The following is a 20,227-nucleotide window of genomic DNA, read 5'->3' on the forward strand; positions in this document are numbered from 1 at the left end:
GGACGATTCTCGGTTCTCGCTAGCTTGTGTGGTAGCAAGAACAAAATTAAAAATCGAGGGTTTTAGAAGGGTTTGGTAGGTTCGTCCCTCGCCTTTCTTCCTTTCTTCCTCTCCAATCCAAACCAAAACACCGCAGGAAAATAAAAAAGCCAAAACAATCCGCGACTTGGAGAACCCTAGAATCAAGCGCGGAACCGCATTCATCTACCATGCTGCGTGCGGCGGCGGCTGCCGCCGCCATCCTCCCGGCGCGGTTCGCCGCCGCGCCGGCCGTGGCGGCGGCGGAGGAGCTCAGGTCTCCGCTGCTCAGGGTCATTGGGACGCTGAGGGGCGGCCGCGGCTCGGTGCTGCTGGGGAGGAGGGCGCGTTTCTGCTCCAACACCTCCGCGAGCGACTCCGAGGCGGCGGCGGCGGAGGCGAAGGCCGAGGATGCGACCGCTGCGGAGGGGGAGGCGGACAGCAAGGCGTCTTCCGCCATCGTGCCGACCAGCACCAATATCGACGACTGCCTTTCGGTATGTTCGTCTGGATCAGGGTCACTTGTTTTGTTGCTTGCCTCAGCCATTCGTTTTTTCCCCTTTTTAAGAAACTCAGCCATACGCTTGGAAATGTGTTGGAAATATGCTATGAGTAGTAGGTTAGTACCAGATTCTGTATTCTGGGTTGAGTCCCGGATTAGCTCACACACAAATGAACCATTAAATCAGGCGTCAGTAGCGTGCTGGATTCAACACCTTAAAGGTCCGTGCCTCAATATGAGCATGGAGGAACTTTGAATTGCAAGTTTATGCTGCAATACAGCATGAATGGATAAATACCAGATTTCCTTTGTTCTGAAGGAAATAGGCTAATTCTTTGCTCCATGTATTTTCTAGTTTGATAGAGCTGTACAGAGAGATCATTAGAGACAACCAGTACTGAGGGCTCTTATTGAGTCTGCCGATGTGGCAGAGGGGATCGGGAAGGTTTTGCTTGCACAATTACGTACAAACAGTATTAATGAGGTATATGATGCAAATTGCATAGAAATGCCTCCAATTTAATGCAAACTAAAATGTCTCCAATCTGGTAGGAAAATGCCTCTGATCTGCTAGGAAAAACATACATCTGTTGTGAAATAAACTGCATGCATTTTATTAGGATCCAAGTGTTTATTTTGGGACTGTGATATTTTTTTGGTATATATCAGTGGACTATAATTCATTTTTTTCATCTTTAGTGGCTGAAGCTATGTTAGTGCCATCATTATAGGAAAAACGGGTTTGGTAGGGTCATTCTTCCAAAGGGTTATGCTGTGTTGCTTTCCCTTTATAACTCTTCTATTCCAGAAACCACTGTCGTTGTCTCTGCTGAATTCATGACTTCATATTAGCTCGATATTGAACTTCAAAGTGACAGTACAAGAATCTGTTAAGTTGACTGCTGATGTGTGTTTATATCTTAGTTATGTACTGATGTGATACTGCCAGCCATAACCTTCTTGTCCTTGTCATGGCCATTGGTCACTCGTTCAAATAGGTTATAGCGTTACCTCTTCCACATCGGCCACTCTTTCCTGGATTTTACATGCCAATCTATGTAAAGGTATGCTGCTCTATTTGGAGTTTCTGATATGAATTTCACATCTTTTAACACACAACTTCATCATTTCCCTTCAAAATGATGTGCTATTTTTTGTCTTGTTTGAAAATCCTTCAGGACCAAAAGCTGTTGCAAGTCCTAATAGAAAATCGCAAAAGATCAGCTCCGTATGCTGGTGCCTTTCTTGTGAAAGATGAAGAAGGTACTGACCCTAACATTGTGACTGGTTCAGATTCAGAGAAAAGCATTGATGATCTCAAAGGGAAAGACTTGCTGAAGCGTCTTCATGAAGTTGGGACGCTTGTTCAGGTAATTTGACCATTTTCAAAGTACTCCCTTCAAAGATTCTGTTTGCCTAGTCTTTCAAAATGTGCTCTGTAATTAATTTTAGTTATTTCTGTAGATTACAAGCATTCAAGGGGATCAGGTAGTTCTACTTGGTCACCGACGTTTACGGATAACTGAGATGGTGAGATACTTCAGATTGCATGCCATTCAATTGCTGTTAGTACAAGTTGATTTGTTTAATTGTTTCACCAAGATGCCAAAAATTGCAGGTCGAAGAGGATCCACTCACAGTTAAAGTTGACCATCTAAAGGTAGTTATGTTCATCTGTGCTCATAGTTCTATATTTCATACTTTTTTGTGCCATTTGTGGTGAATTACTAGTATTTTGTTTGAACATGATTTCATCATGAATCCAGTGTAGGATTTCTATGTTTTCTTTGCAATGTAATTTGCAATGTCTTATATAAGTTGCCCTTTTCAGGAAAATCCCTACAACAAGGATGATGATGTTCTCAAAGCTACCTCATTCGAAGTTATATCAACTTTAAGGGAAGTTCTAAGGACAAGTTCCCTTTGGAAGGATCATGTGCAAACCTACCAACAGGTCTGACTTTTTAACCTTTTTTTTCATTTTTACACATCTATTTTTTTAAATCATTTGCTTGAAGCTTGGAATTGTTTCAGCATGGCTTAACTTCCCAAACTTGCTGCACTCGGTGTTTTGTTTTTTGTACACTGTAGAATGGTCTAATATTAGGCAACGTGTGCATAATATAACATTGCTGTTAGTTCCTGGCCTCCTGGGAATGGATCATAGACAGGGTGCTAAAACTACCAGACTGAACACTTGAATCTGACTATTAGAGGTATACCCTTTGTTGCCTGCCTGTTTCATATAGCCTAATATTGCAAAATTGCTAGTAAGGCCGTGACTAGTGTCCGAACAAATGATGGTAACACAGACTACTTCCCGATTGAAATAGGACTCCATCAAGGGTCAGCCTTGAGCCCGTATCTCTTTGCCTTGGTAATGGATGAAGTGACAAGGGACATTCAAGGGGATATCCCTTGGTGTATGCTTTTTACAGACGATGTAGTGCTAGTTGATGAAAGCCAGGCAGGAGTAAATAGGAAACTAGAGTTGTGGCGGCAGACCCTTGAGTCCAAAGGTTTTAGAGTAAGTCGAACTAAAACAGAATACATGAGATGTGACTTTGGCAATGCTACACATGAGGAGGGAGAGGTGAGTTTGGAAGGTCAAGTGGTGCCTAAGAAAGATACCTTCCGTTATCTAGGATCGATGCTACAGAAGGATGGAGATATCGATGCAGGCGTTTGCCATAGGATCAAAGCAGGGTGGATGAAGTGGCGCCAAGCATCTGGCATTCTCTGTGACAAGAGGGTACCACAAAAACTAAAGGCAAGTTTTATAGAACGGCGATTAGACCCGCTATGTTGTATGGAGCAGAATGTTGGCCTACAAAAAGACGACATGTCCAACAACTGAGTGTCGCGGGAATGCGTATGTTGCGTTGGATTTGTGGTCACACAAGGATGGACCGAGTTCGGAACGATGATATACGTGACCGGCTAGGGGTAGCACCAATTGAAGAAAAGCTTGTTCAACATCAGTTGAGGTGGTTTGACCGTGTCCAAAGGAGACCTCCAGAGGCACCAGTGCATTGTGGAGTCATAAGTCGAGATATCAATATGAGGAGAGGTAGAGGGAGACCGAAGCTGACATGGGGGGAGGAAATAAAAAGAGATTTGAAAGGTTGGGATATACCTAGAGATCTTTGTTTGGATAGGAGTGCTTGGAAAGCAGCTATTGACGTGCCTGAACCGTGACTAGGGGCTCATGTTGGGTTTCAACTCTAGCCTACCCCAACTTGTTTGGGACTAAAAGGCTTTGTTGTTGTTGTTGCCAGTAAAACAAAGCTAGCAACCAGTGTCCATGTAGAGTTTCGACATAAATCCCCTATCATACAAGATACGGCCAATATGTTTGTTTACTTGCCTTGATAGGCATTTCTTTTTTTTTTGTATGCCATTGGATTTCGTCTTAGCAACTGTGAATTTTGAAACTGATTTCCTCTGTTTCAGCACATTGGTGACTTTAACTACCAACGGTTAGCAGACTTCGGTGCTGCTATCTCTGGTGCCAACAAGTTGCATTGCCAGGAGGTGCTTGAGGAATTAGATGTAAGAAACTTTGCTTAAACTCCTCTCTTTTCAATTGTTTTCTTGTTGTGTACTTTGCCCACTTCAAAGTCTATACTGCAACACGGTCGAGCAGGATTACCAATTTAATGTTTTCATAAAATGCAGTCGAAGACCTATTATGCATCCGTAGCCAGTAATACCTATTGATTCCAGGATTGTTAGGTTCTTGTTCCAAACTGACCAAAAGAGCCCGATAAGTGCTGCAGAAAATTTATTTTGGAGTACACAGTCACGTTCTGTTCTGACTGCATTCTAGATTTCTTATGTAAACGCAAAAAAATTTTGTTCTCTGCCTCCGTCCATCATTTTGTTTCTGGAACAGGTATACAGGCGTTTGAAGTTGACTCTTGAGTTAATAAAAAAGGAGATGGAGATTAGTAAGCTACAGGTAATTCATTTTCTTATCCTCAGCCCTGGGAATGGACCTCTAGCTGAGTTGGTTAGGTGGCTCTTGTAACACTCCTCAGGTCATGGGTTCGACTCCCCGTGTGAGCAAATTTCAGGCTGGGGTTAAAAAATCCCCTCGCCTTGTCCCACACCAAAGCACAGTTCTAAGGCCTGGCCCCGGTTGTGGTCGTTCTCACATGGGCTATGGTGCCACTATGACTGGGTGGGGCAGGGGTTCGGGGGTTTTCTCGACCTGTGTGAGGAGTTCTTCTTCTTTAATGCAATGCCCGGGGGCTGTCTTATCCCCCGCAGGTCGAGTTTTCTTATCGTCCGGTCTTAGCCATCATGTTTTGTCCAATCCTCTTGATGTTTAATGTGCTTCTGTTTCAGCAAGCCATAGCAAAAGCAATTGAAGAAAAGATTAGTGGAGATCAGCGACGTTATTTATTGAATGAGCAACTTAAGGCAATCAAGAAGGTACTTCATTATTTCTGCTGCTCCTACAGGCTACCTATGTTCCTTACATTGCGATAGTCAAATTACTATACTGTTGTAGAATCTGCCCATGCTGTTGTCTGTAATGAAAAGCCAGATGGCCAATAATAATCCCCGACTCTGTTTATGTTATGTATCCAGGAGCTGGGTTTGGAGACTGATGACAAAACGGCATTGTCTGGTTTGTTCTTGAACTATGATACTTAATGAGCTTTGTGTATGCTTTTATCATATAGCTGCGCAATTATCATAGACGATTTCAAGTTGACTTATTGTTTATGTGTTGCAGCAAAATTTAAGGAACGTATAGAATTAAAGAAGGACAAATGTCCTCCTCATGTTTTACAAGTCATTGAAGAAGAGCTTACCAAGCTTCAGCTTTTAGAAGCCAGCTCTAGCGAGTTCAGTGTAACTCGTAATTATTTGGACTGGCTGACAGTATTGCCATGGGGAAATTATAGGTTTGTATTCATCAACCTTTCCCTGAAGAGAAATCTGCCATATGTTTGTGCCTCATTAGTGTTTATCCTTCTGTTGCAGTGATGAAAACTTCGATGTCCACCATGCTCAGAAAATTCTCGATGAAGACCATTATGGTTTGAGTGACGTGAAAGAGAGAATACTGGAATTCATAGCAGTTGGGAAGTTAAGAGGGACTTCACAAGGTTTGATTCATACTCGACTGATTTATCTGTTGTATTGAGCTTGTAGAGTGTTGTACTGTCGTTCAATTTGCATTAATGCATCCTCAACTGTCATCCATGGTTGGAAAAAATGGAGTCGAGTTTTGACAATCCTGTCTCATTCATCATAACTTTCGTGTACTTAGATAGATTGGTTGGATAGGGAGTGAGAGCAGCTCACATGAACAGTACCATGAACATTAAGATACTGACTTATCAAGAAACTATCGTGTCTCTATTTATAGAGGAGACTTGACTTGGCACTCGAGACACCCTATGTAAACATGATCCTTTACTTCCTAACTTATCAAGATACTGCCTAAGAAATAGATTTATTACCTCCAAACCTACTGACTCTGGAAGGTCACACCTCCACCTGCGTGCAGCCTGGCTAGGGCGGCCGGCGGCGGTGCCCCCTGGCCACATGGGCTATGGCTGGTCTAGGATGGACCATGTTACGGTCCAGCTGGTCCGTAACAATAACCTACAGTGCTCACTAAATTTCTTGATTCCTCAATGTCCATCTGTAGTTATTCTACCAATAACTCTGTCCATCTTTTACAACAGGCAAGATCATATGTCTTTCTGGGCCACCAGGAGTTGGAAAAACCAGTATTGGTCGTTCAATTGCACGTGCACTGAACCGCCAGTTCTACAGGTTTTCTGTTGGAGGTTTGGCTGATGTGGCTGAAATCAAGGTACAAAACAGATATTGCTGATATGTCATGTACAGTTGCATGTGGTTGTATAAGTAACTTTTCAACAATCTCAGGGCCATCGACGCACGTATGTTGGTGCAATGCCAGGGAAGATGGTGCAGTGTCTTAAATCAGTTGGGACAGCAAATCCTCTAGTATTGATAGATGAGATTGACAAGGTGCTCAAACAACTGGTTATGGTCCATTTGGTCTTATTTTGCTTGAGATGCTAAATTGCTAATAATAGCCTGCATTATATACTTGCATAATGGCCTGTGATGCACTTGGGTCTTTGACACAGAATGGACTTTCAACAGTTACTTTCTTCAATGTGACAACTTGTGTGCATGCTTTATTAACGCTAACTTTTACTTGTCTGTCTTGCAGCTTGGGAAGGGGCATTCTGGCGATCCAGCTAGTGCATTGTTGGAACTCCTCGATCCTGAGCAGAATGTTAATTTCTTAGATCACTACCTTGATGTTCCTGTTGACCTATCCAAGGTTAGTCCTTGCTCCCTCAGGAGTTGCCTGTTTGACTGTTGGCTTCACAATTTAACCTTTTTTGCCATATTTATTCTTTTAAATATAGACAACAAGCTTATTCTTAACAGATTGATAGTTGTCATCACCATCTCATTGTCTTGCATTCTCACGCATCTTGCTGTTATCATTAGGTATGCGCATTGCTGATTATTGTGCTGTACTGCTGTCACATCATTCACATGCAATGCTGCTAAGTGCTAGTGTACTACTGTAAGTTGTGATTAGTAGGTTGCACCAAAGCAACATCCTTAGTATTATGTTTTGTTCTATACGATGAGATCCGTAGCATTAGGATGGTCTTCGATACACTTCAAGTGCATAACTTCCACACAATCCTCTCATCCTCTGCCTCTCCAACCTTTTTTTATTCCTGTTGTTTCGAGTGTCTTCAATCGTGTTTAACTATTTATTTCATGCTACTTTCTGTTTGTAATATTCTTTTCATCTTCTAAAACTTTGTTTATGACAATTAGGTTTTGTTCGTTTGCACAGCAAACGTAATAGAGATGATACCAAATCCGTTACTGGATAGGATGGAGATCATTGCTATAGCTGGGTATATAACTGATGAAAAGATGCATATTGCTCGGGACTATCTAGAGAAGAATACAAGACAGGCTTGTGGCATAAAGCCTCAACAGGTAGCTTGGACACGTCTCTTATAATCTTCCTTTCATTCAATATTATGTGCATGAGAATAAATTATTAAGCATAGAATATTTGTTTTTAAAGCAACCTTGGAATTTCCATAAATAAAAAACAAACAACACAAAGAAAGGGAAAAATTGTTGTAAACTCTATGCTTTTATAATGTCTGTATGCGTAAACCACCTAATCTATACTGACACAGTTTCAGCAGTATGTGAAGTGTCCCAATAGGCCAATACACTTGCTTCTTATTTCTGATTCTACGTTATTATCAATTTTGGACTTAACTGTTCAGCCATGCACATCTACAGGTTGAAGTTACAGATGCTGCTCTTCTTGCTCTCATTGAAAATTACTGCCGAGAAGCTGGAGTGAGGAACCTTCAAAAGCAGATTGAGAAAATTTACCGTAAGGTGTGTAAAATAATTTCTGCATACTGATCTGACCCCTCTATCAGAGAAGGGGAAAAATGTTGGCTGATTGTTGATAATGGTTAAGCAACCTGAAGGCATTGGTATGGTATGAAAGGTTGCTTTTAGTTTTAGAGTCGATACAACAACAACAACAACAACAACAAAGCCTTTAAGTCCCAAACAAGTTGGGGTAGGCTAGAGTTGAAACCCAACAGAAGCAATCAAGGTTCAGGCACGTGAATAGCTGTCTTCCAAGCACTCCTATCTAAGGCTAAGTCTTTGGGTATATTCCATCCTTTCAAGTCTCCTTTTATTGCCTCTACCCAAGTCAACTTCGGTCTTCCTCTGCCTCTCTTCACGTTACTATCCTGACTTAGGATTCCACTACGCACCGGTGCATCTGGAGGTCTCCGTTGCACATGTCCAAACCATCTCAACCGGTGTTGGACAAGCTTTTCTTCAATTGGTGCTACCCCTAATCTCTCACGTATATCATCGTTCCGAACTCGATCCCTTCTTGTATGACCGCAAATCCAACGCAACATACGCATTTCCGCGACACTTAGCTGTTGAATATGTCGTCTTTTCGTAGGCCAACATTCTGCACCATACAACATAGCAGGTCTAATCGCCGTCCTATAAAACTTGCCTTTTAGCTTCTGTGGTACCCTTTTGTCACATAGGACACCAGACGCTTGCCGCCACTTCATCCACCCTGCTTTGATTCTATGGCTAACATCTTCATCAATATCCCCGTTCCTCTGTAGCATTGATCCTAAATATCGAAAGGTATCCTTCCTAGGCACTACTTGACCTTCCAAACTAACATCTTCCTCCTCCCGAGTAGTAGTGCCGAAGTCGATGCTTCCATTAATATCTTCTGCTCGCCAATATGATCATGCCATACATCCTTTGCTGGCCGATATGATCATACTCTTACTTCTGAAATACCTTACAAACTTTTTACCTCCGCAGATAGCTCTGCAGCTTGTTCGCCAAGGGGTATCGAATGAGCCAGACCAGGAGTCTCTCAGCGTCACTGTAAGTGAGGAATCTAGTAGTGGTGATAGCACCACAGCAAAAGATGAGATTTTGAAGGATCCTGCTGTAGAAGATGCTTCAGTCGCCAATAATGTTACAAATCCTGCCTCTGAGGAAGCTAATGAAGTAAATTTGACAACTGAAGCACCAAAAGAAGACAGCACATCTAAGGTATAGTGTGTCATTCGTTGGTTTTATTATTTTTTTCAAATAAAGTATTCACACTTAATTTTGTACTGCCCTGTTGCCTGTTAATGTGCAAAATGGTCCTCTACATTGTATCTGTTCTGCTGATTTGACACACTGCTTATCCTTGTGTATGGCAGCCGGGTATTGCTGGTTGGTCAAATATAATTTTGTAGATTACTGGACATCAATGTTCCCTGTCTGTGTCCATTGTGTTGGCCTGAAAACCACTTATGCGATTGCTAGCTCACTCAACAAATGTGCAATATAGACTCAGGAGAGTGGGAAACAAATCAAACAATATTATATTATGATGTTAGTTACTGATTCCTGTATTCTGTAGGGCAACAAGGACACAGATGGAGCAGCAGACAAGGCAATTGAAAAGGTTGTGGTCGATTCATCAAACCTTGGCGATTTTGTTGGGAAACCTGTGTTCCAGGCTGAGCGTATATATGAGCAGACGCCTGTTGGAGTGGTCATGGGTTTAGCTTGGACTGCTATGGGTGGTTCTACTTTGTACATCGAAACAACAAAAGTGGAGGGGGAAGGGAAAGGTGATCTTGTGCTGACGGGACAGCTTGGAGATGTCATGAAAGAGAGTGCTCAGATAGCGCACACAGTTGGCAGAGCTGTATTACTGGAGAAAGAGCCAGATAATCAGTTCTTTGCAAACTCGAAGCTGCACTTGCATGTTCCTGCAGGGTCCACCCCTAAGGATGGCCCTAGTGCTGGATGCACCATGATAACATCTATGCTGTCCTTAGCTATGGGAAAGCCTGTCAAGAAGGACCTCGCAATGACGGGTGAAGTAACATTAACAGGAAGAATCCTCCCAATCGGCGGGGTATGTTTTCTTTGTTCCCTACTCAAGCTTGGTTTTACATTTTAAATGTATTGTTTTTAGTCAAACATGACCAGCCAGCCAATGACTTCTGCATTTGAAACGAGGAAATGTCACTTGACTGAAAAATATGAAGTGGTTTCCTTGTTTCATCTTCGAGCCTCCTGATATAATGAGAGGCTTAGTTTTCAGATGCTAGGTGACATCCAAGCAGATGACAGTGCCTTAATGAGTTAATGTTAACATCCATGCGCTTCAGCATGCCATGATGATATCAATATGGTTTCATGCATCGGATCACTGGACACTCACTCTTGTTTCTTCTCTATATATCAGGTAAAAGAGAAAACGATTGCTGCAAGGAGAAGTGCGATAAAGACACTCATATTTCCAGCAGCAAATAAAAGGGACTTTGACGAGCTTGCTTCTAATGTGAAGGAAGGCCTCGAAGTTCATTTTGTTGACACATACGGTGAAATATATGATTTAGCTTTCCAGAGTGACGCCGGGACAGAAACAAGCTGAGATGATTTAGCTTTACAGGATTGAGAATTTTTTTCCAGACCTGTTTACAAGCCGAATACCAAGCAGAGGCAGGAAGACCATTGTAACCGAGATGAGTGGAGTTAATTGACAGTCACGAGAAAAAGAAATCTTTTTTGCTCCCCAGATAACACCATTGAATTTTGAAGAGATTTTTGGCTAAGGTTGTACTAGTGTGCTAGCTCAGCTAGGTTGTATTAGCCTATATACAGGAATAAGAAAAGAGCAGCGTAAACTATATATCGTACCACACTTTGTTATCCGTGAAAGCAGCACTGATGCACCATCTGTTATTTATTTATTTATTAGAGTGGTGAACCATTTGTTATTCGTTAAATTTATTTTGGTGGGTGTTAGCCATTCTTCTAGTTTACTCCTATTGTACAAACAGTTGGGCAGTAGGGTGCATGGTTTTTTTTTTTTTTTTTTTTAAATTCGTTCTGTACGTATACGTGAGCGTGGACAGTGGAGTGAGCCGGTCCGGTCTTGCGCTTGCGCGTGCGGGCTGCTTCAGCCTGCAGGTCGGCAGGGATTGAACTTGAACGGAAGTCAGAACTCGGAACGTACGGCTTCAAGTCGACTGCAGGCTGGGCCGGCCGGTCCGGTCCACCCTCACCCTCAAGCTGCCCATTTTTATTCGGATCCGGCGGTCCGGTCTCTGATCCGCCGCCACGGTGACTCCTTCCTCTCCTCGTTGTCTCCGATTTCGATTCCGCGCCCGGTCATGGGTGAAAGTCCGACTCCTCCCCTCTTCTCATCTCGCATCCCAAATTCCCAATCCATCATGTTTGTTGATGTATCTAAACGTGCTGCAGGCATCTGCCATCCATAAAATTCAAGATGAGTTAAATACACCAGGGGTCCATGAACTTATCATGGTGTACCACTTAGATCCATGAACCCGAAAAATATATTTATAGGTCACCTAACTTTTATCTAGTGCACCATAAGTCCATACTGCTCCGTCAGCGATTTTTTGCCGATGTGGCACGACAGCATGGCATCTTCTTTTACATCTAACCCCTCACACTTATTTCTTCTTTTACAGCACGACGGGCACGCGCATGGCCACGTGAACCCCCACCGCGCACGGTAAGCAGCAGCATACCAGGGAGCACTCGTGGATCAGGTGATTGCGGCCCCGCGGGCAGTGGCGTGGTTGCTGCTCGCCGCGTACCCGCAGTTTGATTTCGGGCGGCAATGGCACCAGGAGCGGTTCCTTGCGCCGCTGAGGCTTTGTGGACGCTCTTCATGCTGCTCTCCGTCGCCATCGTTGCTTACACGGAGACGAGTCTCGACGGGTAATGGGTTCCCCATGCCCGGTCGCGCCATCTCTGTTGTTGCACCAGTGGTTCTACTCTCAGCTAGCTAGGTTCCTCGGAAGGAGAGCGGGATAAGGCCATGCTTCTGAACCAATGCTGAACGGCGTGCAGTACCTCAATGGCGAAGAGAGCTAGGTACGCGAGCCAGGGGCAGCTCCCTGTCCTCGCCTTCATCTTGGGCAAGGCATGCATTCGAGTGCCTGTCCAGTTACCGTTCCTCACCCACCACTACATCCCCATCAACGCGGCGTCCTCGGCCGCCAACCGCGACCACAGGATCCGGCGCATGAAGCACGCGCTGGACGCGGTCGACCTCGAGCTCGTCAAGCTGATGGTTATGGGCGAAGGGCTGGACCTCGATGACGCGCTCGCCGTGCACTACGCCATCCAGCACTGCGGCCGCGACGTCGTCAAGGCGCTGCTGGAGCTTAGTGCTGCCGACGTCAACTCCCGTGCCAGGCCCGCGGGGTCGTGGGGAAGACGGCGCTACACCTGGCGGCCAAGATGGTGTCCCCCGATATGGTGTCGGTGCTCCTCGACCACCACGCCGACCCCAACGCCAGGACACTCGACGGCGTCACCCCGCTCGACGTGCTCCGCAGCCGCACCTCCGAGTTCATCTTCAAGGGCGCCCTCCCGGGGCTCACGCACATCGAGCCCAACAAGTTCAGGCTCTGCCTCGAGCCCGTGCAGTCCACGGTGATGGTGGACATACGCTTGTCAGTCGCATAGTCCTCGCATAGCAACCTCAGCCGCGAAGCCGGGCCTGGCAAGTTGTTTTTCTCCTTGGCCTCTTCCTCCGCGCCTCTCTTGCCGGGCGCCGCATCTGCTCCGCCGCATCCTGCCGGGTCAACGCGTGGAAGAAGTAGGAGCGGCGACGAGCGCTTTGTTCCTGGCTGTAAGGGTTTAGATGCAAAAGAACATGCCATGTTGGCAGCCATGTAAGCAAGAAAACGCTCACGAAATAGTATGGACCTGTAGTGCACCATTTAACAAGTTAGGTGATCTATAAATACATTTTCAGAGTTTATGGACATATGTGATATACCTCGACAAGTTCATGTAGCCCGGTGCATTTAACTCATTCAAGATTATTACCAGGCCGGGATGAGGAGGTGGGGCGGCGCGATGTCCAGTAAGCGGCGAGCCGTAGGCCAGTACGACGAGCCGAGGCCGAGCCGCCGCCGCCATCGACACGCCGCAGGCCGCCGTAAGCACCTGTACCTGGTGCTGGATGACTGGAACTCAGTATCCACAAGATTGATCCCCCCGACACTTTGGATGACGAAGCACCTGCCGGTGCCGGGCAGCAGCACCTGCACCTCCCCGAGCCCCCAGTGCTGCGGCTAGAGTCACCGATCGGCTCCGTACCCCATGACCGTTTGTCCTTCTCCGCGCTAGGCACCAACAGCGTGATCGGCTGGGGCTGGCTTGGCTCGCTCCCTCACATAGACACTATTCACGTGAACCAGCTAGTAGTACTTCTCTCTCACATAAACGAACAAGCAACGATACGAACCAGCCAACCGATCTGGCTGTAAGATGTTGGTTTTCATGAACCACCGCTGCGTCCTCGTGTACGACACCGAGACGGCGGCGGTGTCCATCGGCCCCCACGCCCCTGCTCGGATGCTGTGTGGCTCCGGCGTCACCGTGCCTGCCGGCGGCATGCTCTACGCATTGTCGCATCGCTTCTTCGACAAGCTAGGAGGATCCGCACTCGTTACAGGTGATGTCGTGGACGACACCTGCTGCCCGGCCGCGGCTGGGTCCGAGCATGATGCAGCAGGAGGGTGACAACTGGTCCTGGAAGACCCTACCTGAACCACCACTAGCGTTCACCAACCGTCAGATTGTCGTCTCCCACGCGCTGCACCCGGACGAATGCGCCATCTTCATGACCATGACTTACCGGGACACTCCAGGCGAACCGTTGGGCACCTACTCGTTCAACATCGAGCATTCTGGAGGTGCCATGGGGATTGGGCTCTACCTTTCTTTGGCCAGGGCTACTTCGACAGCGAGCTGGACGCATGTGGGTTGGCCTTCACAAGGATGGCTACGTCTGTTCCTGCCAAGTCGCCTCCTGTAGCAGCACCAGCGAATCTATGATCCTACAGTTCGATTGGCAGATGACCAAGGAGAAGCTAGCCTACGACTACAACGACTGGGACGAGACAGGAACGCCCATGCCTCTCTCACCTACATGATGGGGGAGGGCACAAGCAAGTTCTGCATTGTAGAGACCGTACTGGTACGAGATGGAGTCGAGGACGAGGACCAGGAGTACTGCTTGGGTGACCAACATGGCTTTCTGCTCGTCTCACCATGTTTGGCCTCAAGTATGATCGCAGTGGAGAGCTACGCATCACGAATCACCGTCGACAGAATATTGTCAATAGTTCTTCGAGGGATATCCCACGAAGATAGATTGATCGGCAGGGATGCGTGTAATCGAGAACAAGAAGGCAACAGAGACACAAGAGTTAGACAGGTTCGGACCGTCAGCACGACGTAATACCCTACTCCCGTGGTCTGTTGGATTGTATTGACTATCATATGATATTACGTGTGTTTCGAGGGGTCCCTGCCCGCCTTATATAAGTTGAGGACAGGGTTACAAATCGATTAGATATAAAAGATAACCGAAAAGTAATAACAGATTACAGAAATTATGGGATCATACGTATCCTAACAGATCTCGTAGTATCTTCAGGATATCTTCCCGGTTTCTTGCGGGGCGCGTCGAGCAGCGCCGTGCTCCGCAAGGCTTCGTTTTGTGGGCTAGGCCACCCCTGGGGCGTAGCCCATGTAGTCTGTCATAGGTATCCGGGGTTGTACCCTCCACAGCTAGTCCCCGAGCGCCTTGTATCCGCTGTGCAACGTCGTCTTGAGTTTGTCCGAGCAGGTGCGAGCAAAGCCGAGCAGTCAGACTCATGGTCCGACCACCGTAATGAGTCGCTGAGTAGTTGTGGACCGTAGCCGATCAGCTTAACTGTCCGACCGAGCACGAGCTTTCTCAAATAAGGCTTGCCAGAAGGATGTAAGGAGCTTAAGTTCAAAATCGCAAATTTTCCCACGGTAGACCAAGTGTGCCCACTTAGAGTCCGACCACGAGAAAGAAAGATAATCTTCTTCAACTTCAGGAGGTGCAGAGTCTTCCAGATTATAGCAAACGCACTCATTGCAAGGTGAAGTGTGCCCACTTAGTCCCTGAACCTGACAGTATGTGACGTAATCACGTGGTACCAGGGTCCAAAGTAGAAGAAAAGCAGAAGACCAGCCGAGCAGGCAGCCAGTCCCCGGGTGGAGCCCCGAAATGAGAAAAGCACATTCACTGTAAGGTGAAGTGTGCCAACTTAGTCCCCGAGCCTAACAGTAGGTGACGTATTCACGTGGGGCCAGGGTCAGAAGCAACAGTAAACAGAAATAAGTCCCCAGTGTGGTGAGGAACCAAGTCGTAGTGATTGACGTAGTCCCCGAGCCACTAGTGGAAACCTTGGAGAAATCAAATCATGGAGAAAAAACCGGAGTAATGGCTATACAATAGGAGTTACTAAGCCTTAATGGATTATGGAGAAGTCGGCGAATATTCGGTGAGTAGTAACAAATTGCGGCGAAAAATGGACGATATGGGCTGCAGTTGCGCGGAAGCCCAAGTAACGGCCCATCATACCACTTTGGAGAATTCGAAGAGGCGCAAATCGTGGAGCGGTTTCCCAAAAACCCTTGAATGCGAAAAGTGGGGGGGGAGTGCTTTATAACTACGCCGCCGCACTCCGCGCTCCCACCTTTGTCACTTCACCACTTCATCTTCCTCCTCAGCCCTCGCGCTTCCTGATTCATATTCACACGCGCTTCCGCCGCCAATCCCGAACCAGATCTGAGAGATGGCGCCGAAGAGGGGAGTTGGTAACCCGAAGAAAGCGGCCGCCAAAACCAGCCGTGACAACAAGTGGGTGCCGTCGCTCATGGGGGAGACGGAGATCAACGGGATGGTGGAGGCGGGCGTTCTTTCTGATCGTGTCACTGTCGGATGGCAGCTGGCTAACGGTGAGCCCTACCCAATGCCGCATACCGACGAAGTCGTAGTATTTGAAGATTATTTCTGGCGTGGGTTAGGATTTCCTGTTCATCCTTTCTTACGGGGTCTGTTGAAGTTCTAGGGAGTGAGTCTATGCAATCTCCATTCAAACACCATCTTGCACATCTCTATTTTTATCTATTTCTATGAGGCGTATCTTGGATTTCTTCCCCACTTCAGCCTCTTCTGACACATGTTCTGGCTAAAGAAGAAAGGCGGCGGCAGTTCCAGAGTGGTCGGTGGCGTGTATCTGCAACTCCACGATGAGATGGCGGGCGAGTACATCACTGTACCACTAAACACCTCGCTAAAGGGGTGGAACACCAGGTGGTTCTACATGAAGCAGAGTCATCCTGCCATCCACTACGACATCGACCACATTTTAGAGAACCAGAAGAGCTGGTCGGAGAAGCCGAGCAGTGCTGATATGGATCAGGTGAGGGAGTTCCTTAGCCTGATAAAGGGCGTAAAGATGAACGACGCACTAGTGGCGGCGAGCTTCATAATGCGCCGCGTCCAACCCTGCAAGGAGAGGGCCCACGTGGGTTTGACTTCAAGGGGGACACTGACGGCACCCGGGAGAGGACGGAGAGGCTATTGAGGGAGGCTATGGTACGTCGAGCGGCCAAACTATTCGCTCCAAACACACCATTCAGCGTGCCAGGGCAAACGAGAGCCTTCAACTGCACAAACCCACCTCCTCAAGTAAAAATCTCAACTGTTGTTCCTGATGCTTTTTATCCTATACCGATGCCAAGCAGTAAACTGATTCACTTGTGGAAAGATCCATTCGTAGGAACGAGCGGCGTACTTCTTGGGTGTGCCTAGGAGCAATTGGCCGAAGGTAGTGGATGCCTGGCTAACCACTCAACCGGATGAAGGTGTCGTCAGCGCCTCGTCAGAGTACGGAGGCGTAGGTGCTGGTTAGACGGAGAGTCCCCCCCGGTGTCGGAGAAGGTCCGGGGGAAAAGAGCGGTGACAGATGAGCCAGCCCATAAGAAGAGGAAGACGGCGGGTGCAGCGTCCCACAAGCCAGGTGGTATCTCGCTTGGCGATGGTTAGACCACTCAGACATAGAGCACGGTGATGTCCGAGTGGTCAGACGACGATGGGGGCTCTAGTAGCTCCTCCTTCAAGCACTAAGGCGCCACCACGCAACATGCGCGTGGAGGTACAGTTGAAAGGAGGGGAGGGAGTCCATGAGCAACGGGCGAAGGGAGTCCACGAGCAACAGGCGGAGGGAGTCCCCGAGCAACGGGCAAAGGAAGTCCACGAGTAATAGGCGGAGGAGAGGCCAACGGCAGGGGCCGCAAGACCTCCAGCCCAGGGCATGCGGGTTGACCCTAGAGCCGTGCCTGGGTGCTCGGGGAGGCAGCGCCTGTAACACCCTAGGTGTTATCCTTGCATAACTTGACTTGCATAGCATGAGCATGATCATCAAGCATTCATATATCAGCATTTACACTTGAAACATTTAATTGAAACATATGCAACATTTCTTATTATTTTATGTTTCCATGTGTATAGGCATATGATCATGAGTGTAAACATGTACTTGGTGGATGTGAGTCACAAAAACATGTAGCAACACATAGGTTAGCAAATAGGACATTGTTCATGAAGGTCACCTTTCATGACCAAACACTTAAGATTTCATGGGTTAACCTAGATAGCACTATGAGTAACTAATACATGAAATGATTGTATGACCTTGCAATTAGCTTAAACATGTTTAGAGTATCATTATGAACAACTTTGATATTCATGGTTAGGGGTAAATAGGTCATTAAGCCCTAGTTTGAAGTGTACCACCATTTAAATGTGACATGTTTGACCAAGTTTGAACTATGTGTTAGAGACCTTGCATGGAGGTGGTCACTAAAGCAAAGTTGTAGTATTTGATATAGTGAACAACTTTTATTTTTGGGTTATTGACTGGTTTAGCTCCTAACATGCTTGAAATTAGCTCACAAGAATCAGCAAAACCAACATTTCAACACTTAACATTATTTTTCTAAGTCTGGATGAGGTGCAGCCTGACAAGCTGACCTTCAGGGTGATATAACTTGGTTTTGGTTGCGAATTAGAGCATGATTCCTTAACAAGAATTGGAGCTGGTACTTTGGGCTACAAAAATCATGTAGATCGTTTACGCTTTGGAGCCATGGATTTTTAGTTAATTCGATTGCAAAACTCGCTGTCAGGCGGCCGTCGCATTTTCTGATTGAACTGAACTGACTGGTTCAGTGGCCGACTGGCTTAGAGCTAAGCCTCCATGTGGAGGAGGACAGCGGCCGCGCGTCGCCGGCGCCCTACCCAGCGCGGCAGAGCTAGGCTGAAGCGCACTACATCAAGCCCCGCGCTCGCCCGCACTGCCCTGCGCTTCCTATTTTGCCTTTCTGGATTTCTCCTTCGCCTCAGTGTAGCCGCTGAGCTTCTGCAGCGACATTGCCGTCGCGACGCTCCACCGAGCCCGCCTGAGCTCACTGCCGCCCCATTCTTCAATCAGTCGTGCCCAAAGCTTTGCCTCCCTATGCTCTATCCTTCCCTCATAGCAGCGTCCACAGCCGCTCCATTGGTAAGCCATGTTTCATCTTGTGCCTCCACGGGGATGCCTCGCCGGAGTGCTGCCATGGCCGCTGCCGTGGTCGTGCCTCGTCGAAACCGCTCCAGCCGTCTAGGTCACGTAGTCATAGTCGCAGAGTCTCCGTAGTCCTATAGATCGCGTCACGTGACTTTGCCGTGGCCATAGATGGCTGGCACACCATAGTGCTGTGCTGCCATGCCGCCATCACCAACGACGAGCATGCTCCACCTACCCTCCACTGCCACCACCTAGGTCGTTCGACGCGCTCTGCTCAGTAGATCGTGTTGTGAAGATGTCACCACCGGTGAACTCGCCGTCGACGAGCCGTGGCCGCACAAGCTTGCTCAGTGCCACCGGCTCTGTTTTGGTTTTGCTGACAGGTGGACCGGCTGACCAGTGGGTCCCAGTTGTCAGCGATAGTAGGAAAGAAGCCAATTCATTCATTTTCAGTTTTGTGTGCAACTTTGGAAAATTGATAAGTTGAGCTCTGGAGATCCAAAAATTGTGAACCAAATTTTGTAGTGTTCCTTAAGAAGTTTAGTATTTATGAAAAATATTATACTAGATTTCGTAGTAGATTTTTTGGAGGATTTAAATGGAAACTTGAAATGTGTTTTTGAATGCATGCAAACTTGTTTATTTTATATCTAGAGTTCCTGTGCACCAAAAATTATGAAATTTTTGTGGTAAGCTATTCTTGACATGTGTGAGCTTTGGTAAAAATTTTAGGATCAGTGCATATATAGATTTGTAGTTATAGATTTTTCTTTTATAAATAGGTAATCCTTGTATGAATTTTTATAAATTATTTATGAATCCAATATTCATGAAATTTGTTGGAGGTTATCCTAGAACCATCAAGATGATAAGAAAAATAGGAAATCTATTGCTTGACACTTTTCACTAGGGTTTTCTATTTTTTGCTATTGTAAGCCTTTCTGTCTTGTCATTTTTATATAGAATGTTTGACTTGGTAAAATGGTATGAAACTTTTACAGTAGTCTTTTGGTAGCATTAGAAATGCACTGTAAATTTTTAAGAATGTATGATGCACATTTGGTATATGTTTATTATTTAACCTATGTATCTAAGTAAAATAATAAAGGCATTTAAATAAATAGTCTTGGCTTTACCATTAAGTGTTCTTGAATGTTTTTGGTATGTTTGAACTGTTGGTAGGCTTTGTGTTGTAAAAATTTGAATACTTATATGAAGTAGAAGTATTGTTGCTTCATAATGCGAATTGGAATAGTTTCCGGACAGATTCTGTAGTTTGATAAGTTGCATGATAAAAATGATCTTTGCTGTAAAAATGGTTAATAACAAAGTTGTAGATAACTTCATCATATGTCTTGTGTTAAAATTTCAGGACCATAGGTCAAACGGTTTAGGAGTTACAACTGTTTAAAGTTAGCATTTCTGAATTGCTTGCTCTCTGGAATTTTTGGATAGCACTGATATGATTGTCTGTTTTGGCTAAGATAAGTTGTGAATTAGCTTTTGTGAATTAAATAAGAGTTGTAGATAATTTTATAATCTTTCCAGAAAGTCTAGGATCACTGCATTTGGATAATTAGAACTCCAGTTATGAGTAGAACAATTAGCTGCTGTTTGTGAAATAGCAGATGCATTGTTGAAGTAATTAATTACATAATCTAGA

At 46.0% G+C, this 20,227-nt stretch overlaps 1 protein-coding gene and 2 pseudogenes across 1 annotated transcript; all 3 read left to right on the forward strand.

Annotated features, from left to right (window-relative positions):
- LOC136552974 (lon protease homolog, mitochondrial-like) lies at positions 1-10,824 on the forward strand. The gene is made up of 20 exons (XM_066544556.1): positions 1-515; positions 1,519-1,584; positions 1,699-1,890; positions 1,985-2,050; positions 2,139-2,180; positions 2,352-2,474; positions 3,974-4,072; positions 4,416-4,481; positions 4,871-4,957; positions 5,117-5,156; positions 5,265-5,436; positions 5,516-5,640; positions 6,226-6,356; positions 6,431-6,535; positions 6,744-6,857; positions 7,373-7,540; positions 7,859-7,960; positions 8,936-9,172; positions 9,531-10,034; positions 10,368-10,824. Exons 1-20 carry the CDS (start codon positions 210-212, stop codon positions 10,554-10,556), a joined length of 2,934 nt encoding a protein of 977 aa, XP_066400653.1. The 5' UTR covers positions 1-209; the 3' UTR covers positions 10,557-10,824.
- A 1,190-nt stretch (positions 10,825-12,014) lies between these two features.
- On the forward strand, positions 12,015-12,808 carry LOC136549259 (BTB/POZ domain and ankyrin repeat-containing protein NH5.1-like; annotated as a pseudogene).
- Positions 12,809-13,003: 195 nt separating this feature from the next.
- Positions 13,004-14,106, forward strand: LOC136549260 (uncharacterized; annotated as a pseudogene).
- The last annotated feature ends 6,121 nt before the right edge of the window (positions 14,107-20,227 follow it).

The sequence above is a fragment of the Miscanthus floridulus genome, chromosome 4, assembly GCF_019320115.1.
Source record: "Miscanthus floridulus cultivar M001 chromosome 4, ASM1932011v1, whole genome shotgun sequence".
Classification (NCBI taxonomy): Eukaryota; Viridiplantae; Streptophyta; class Magnoliopsida; order Poales; family Poaceae; genus Miscanthus; species Miscanthus floridulus.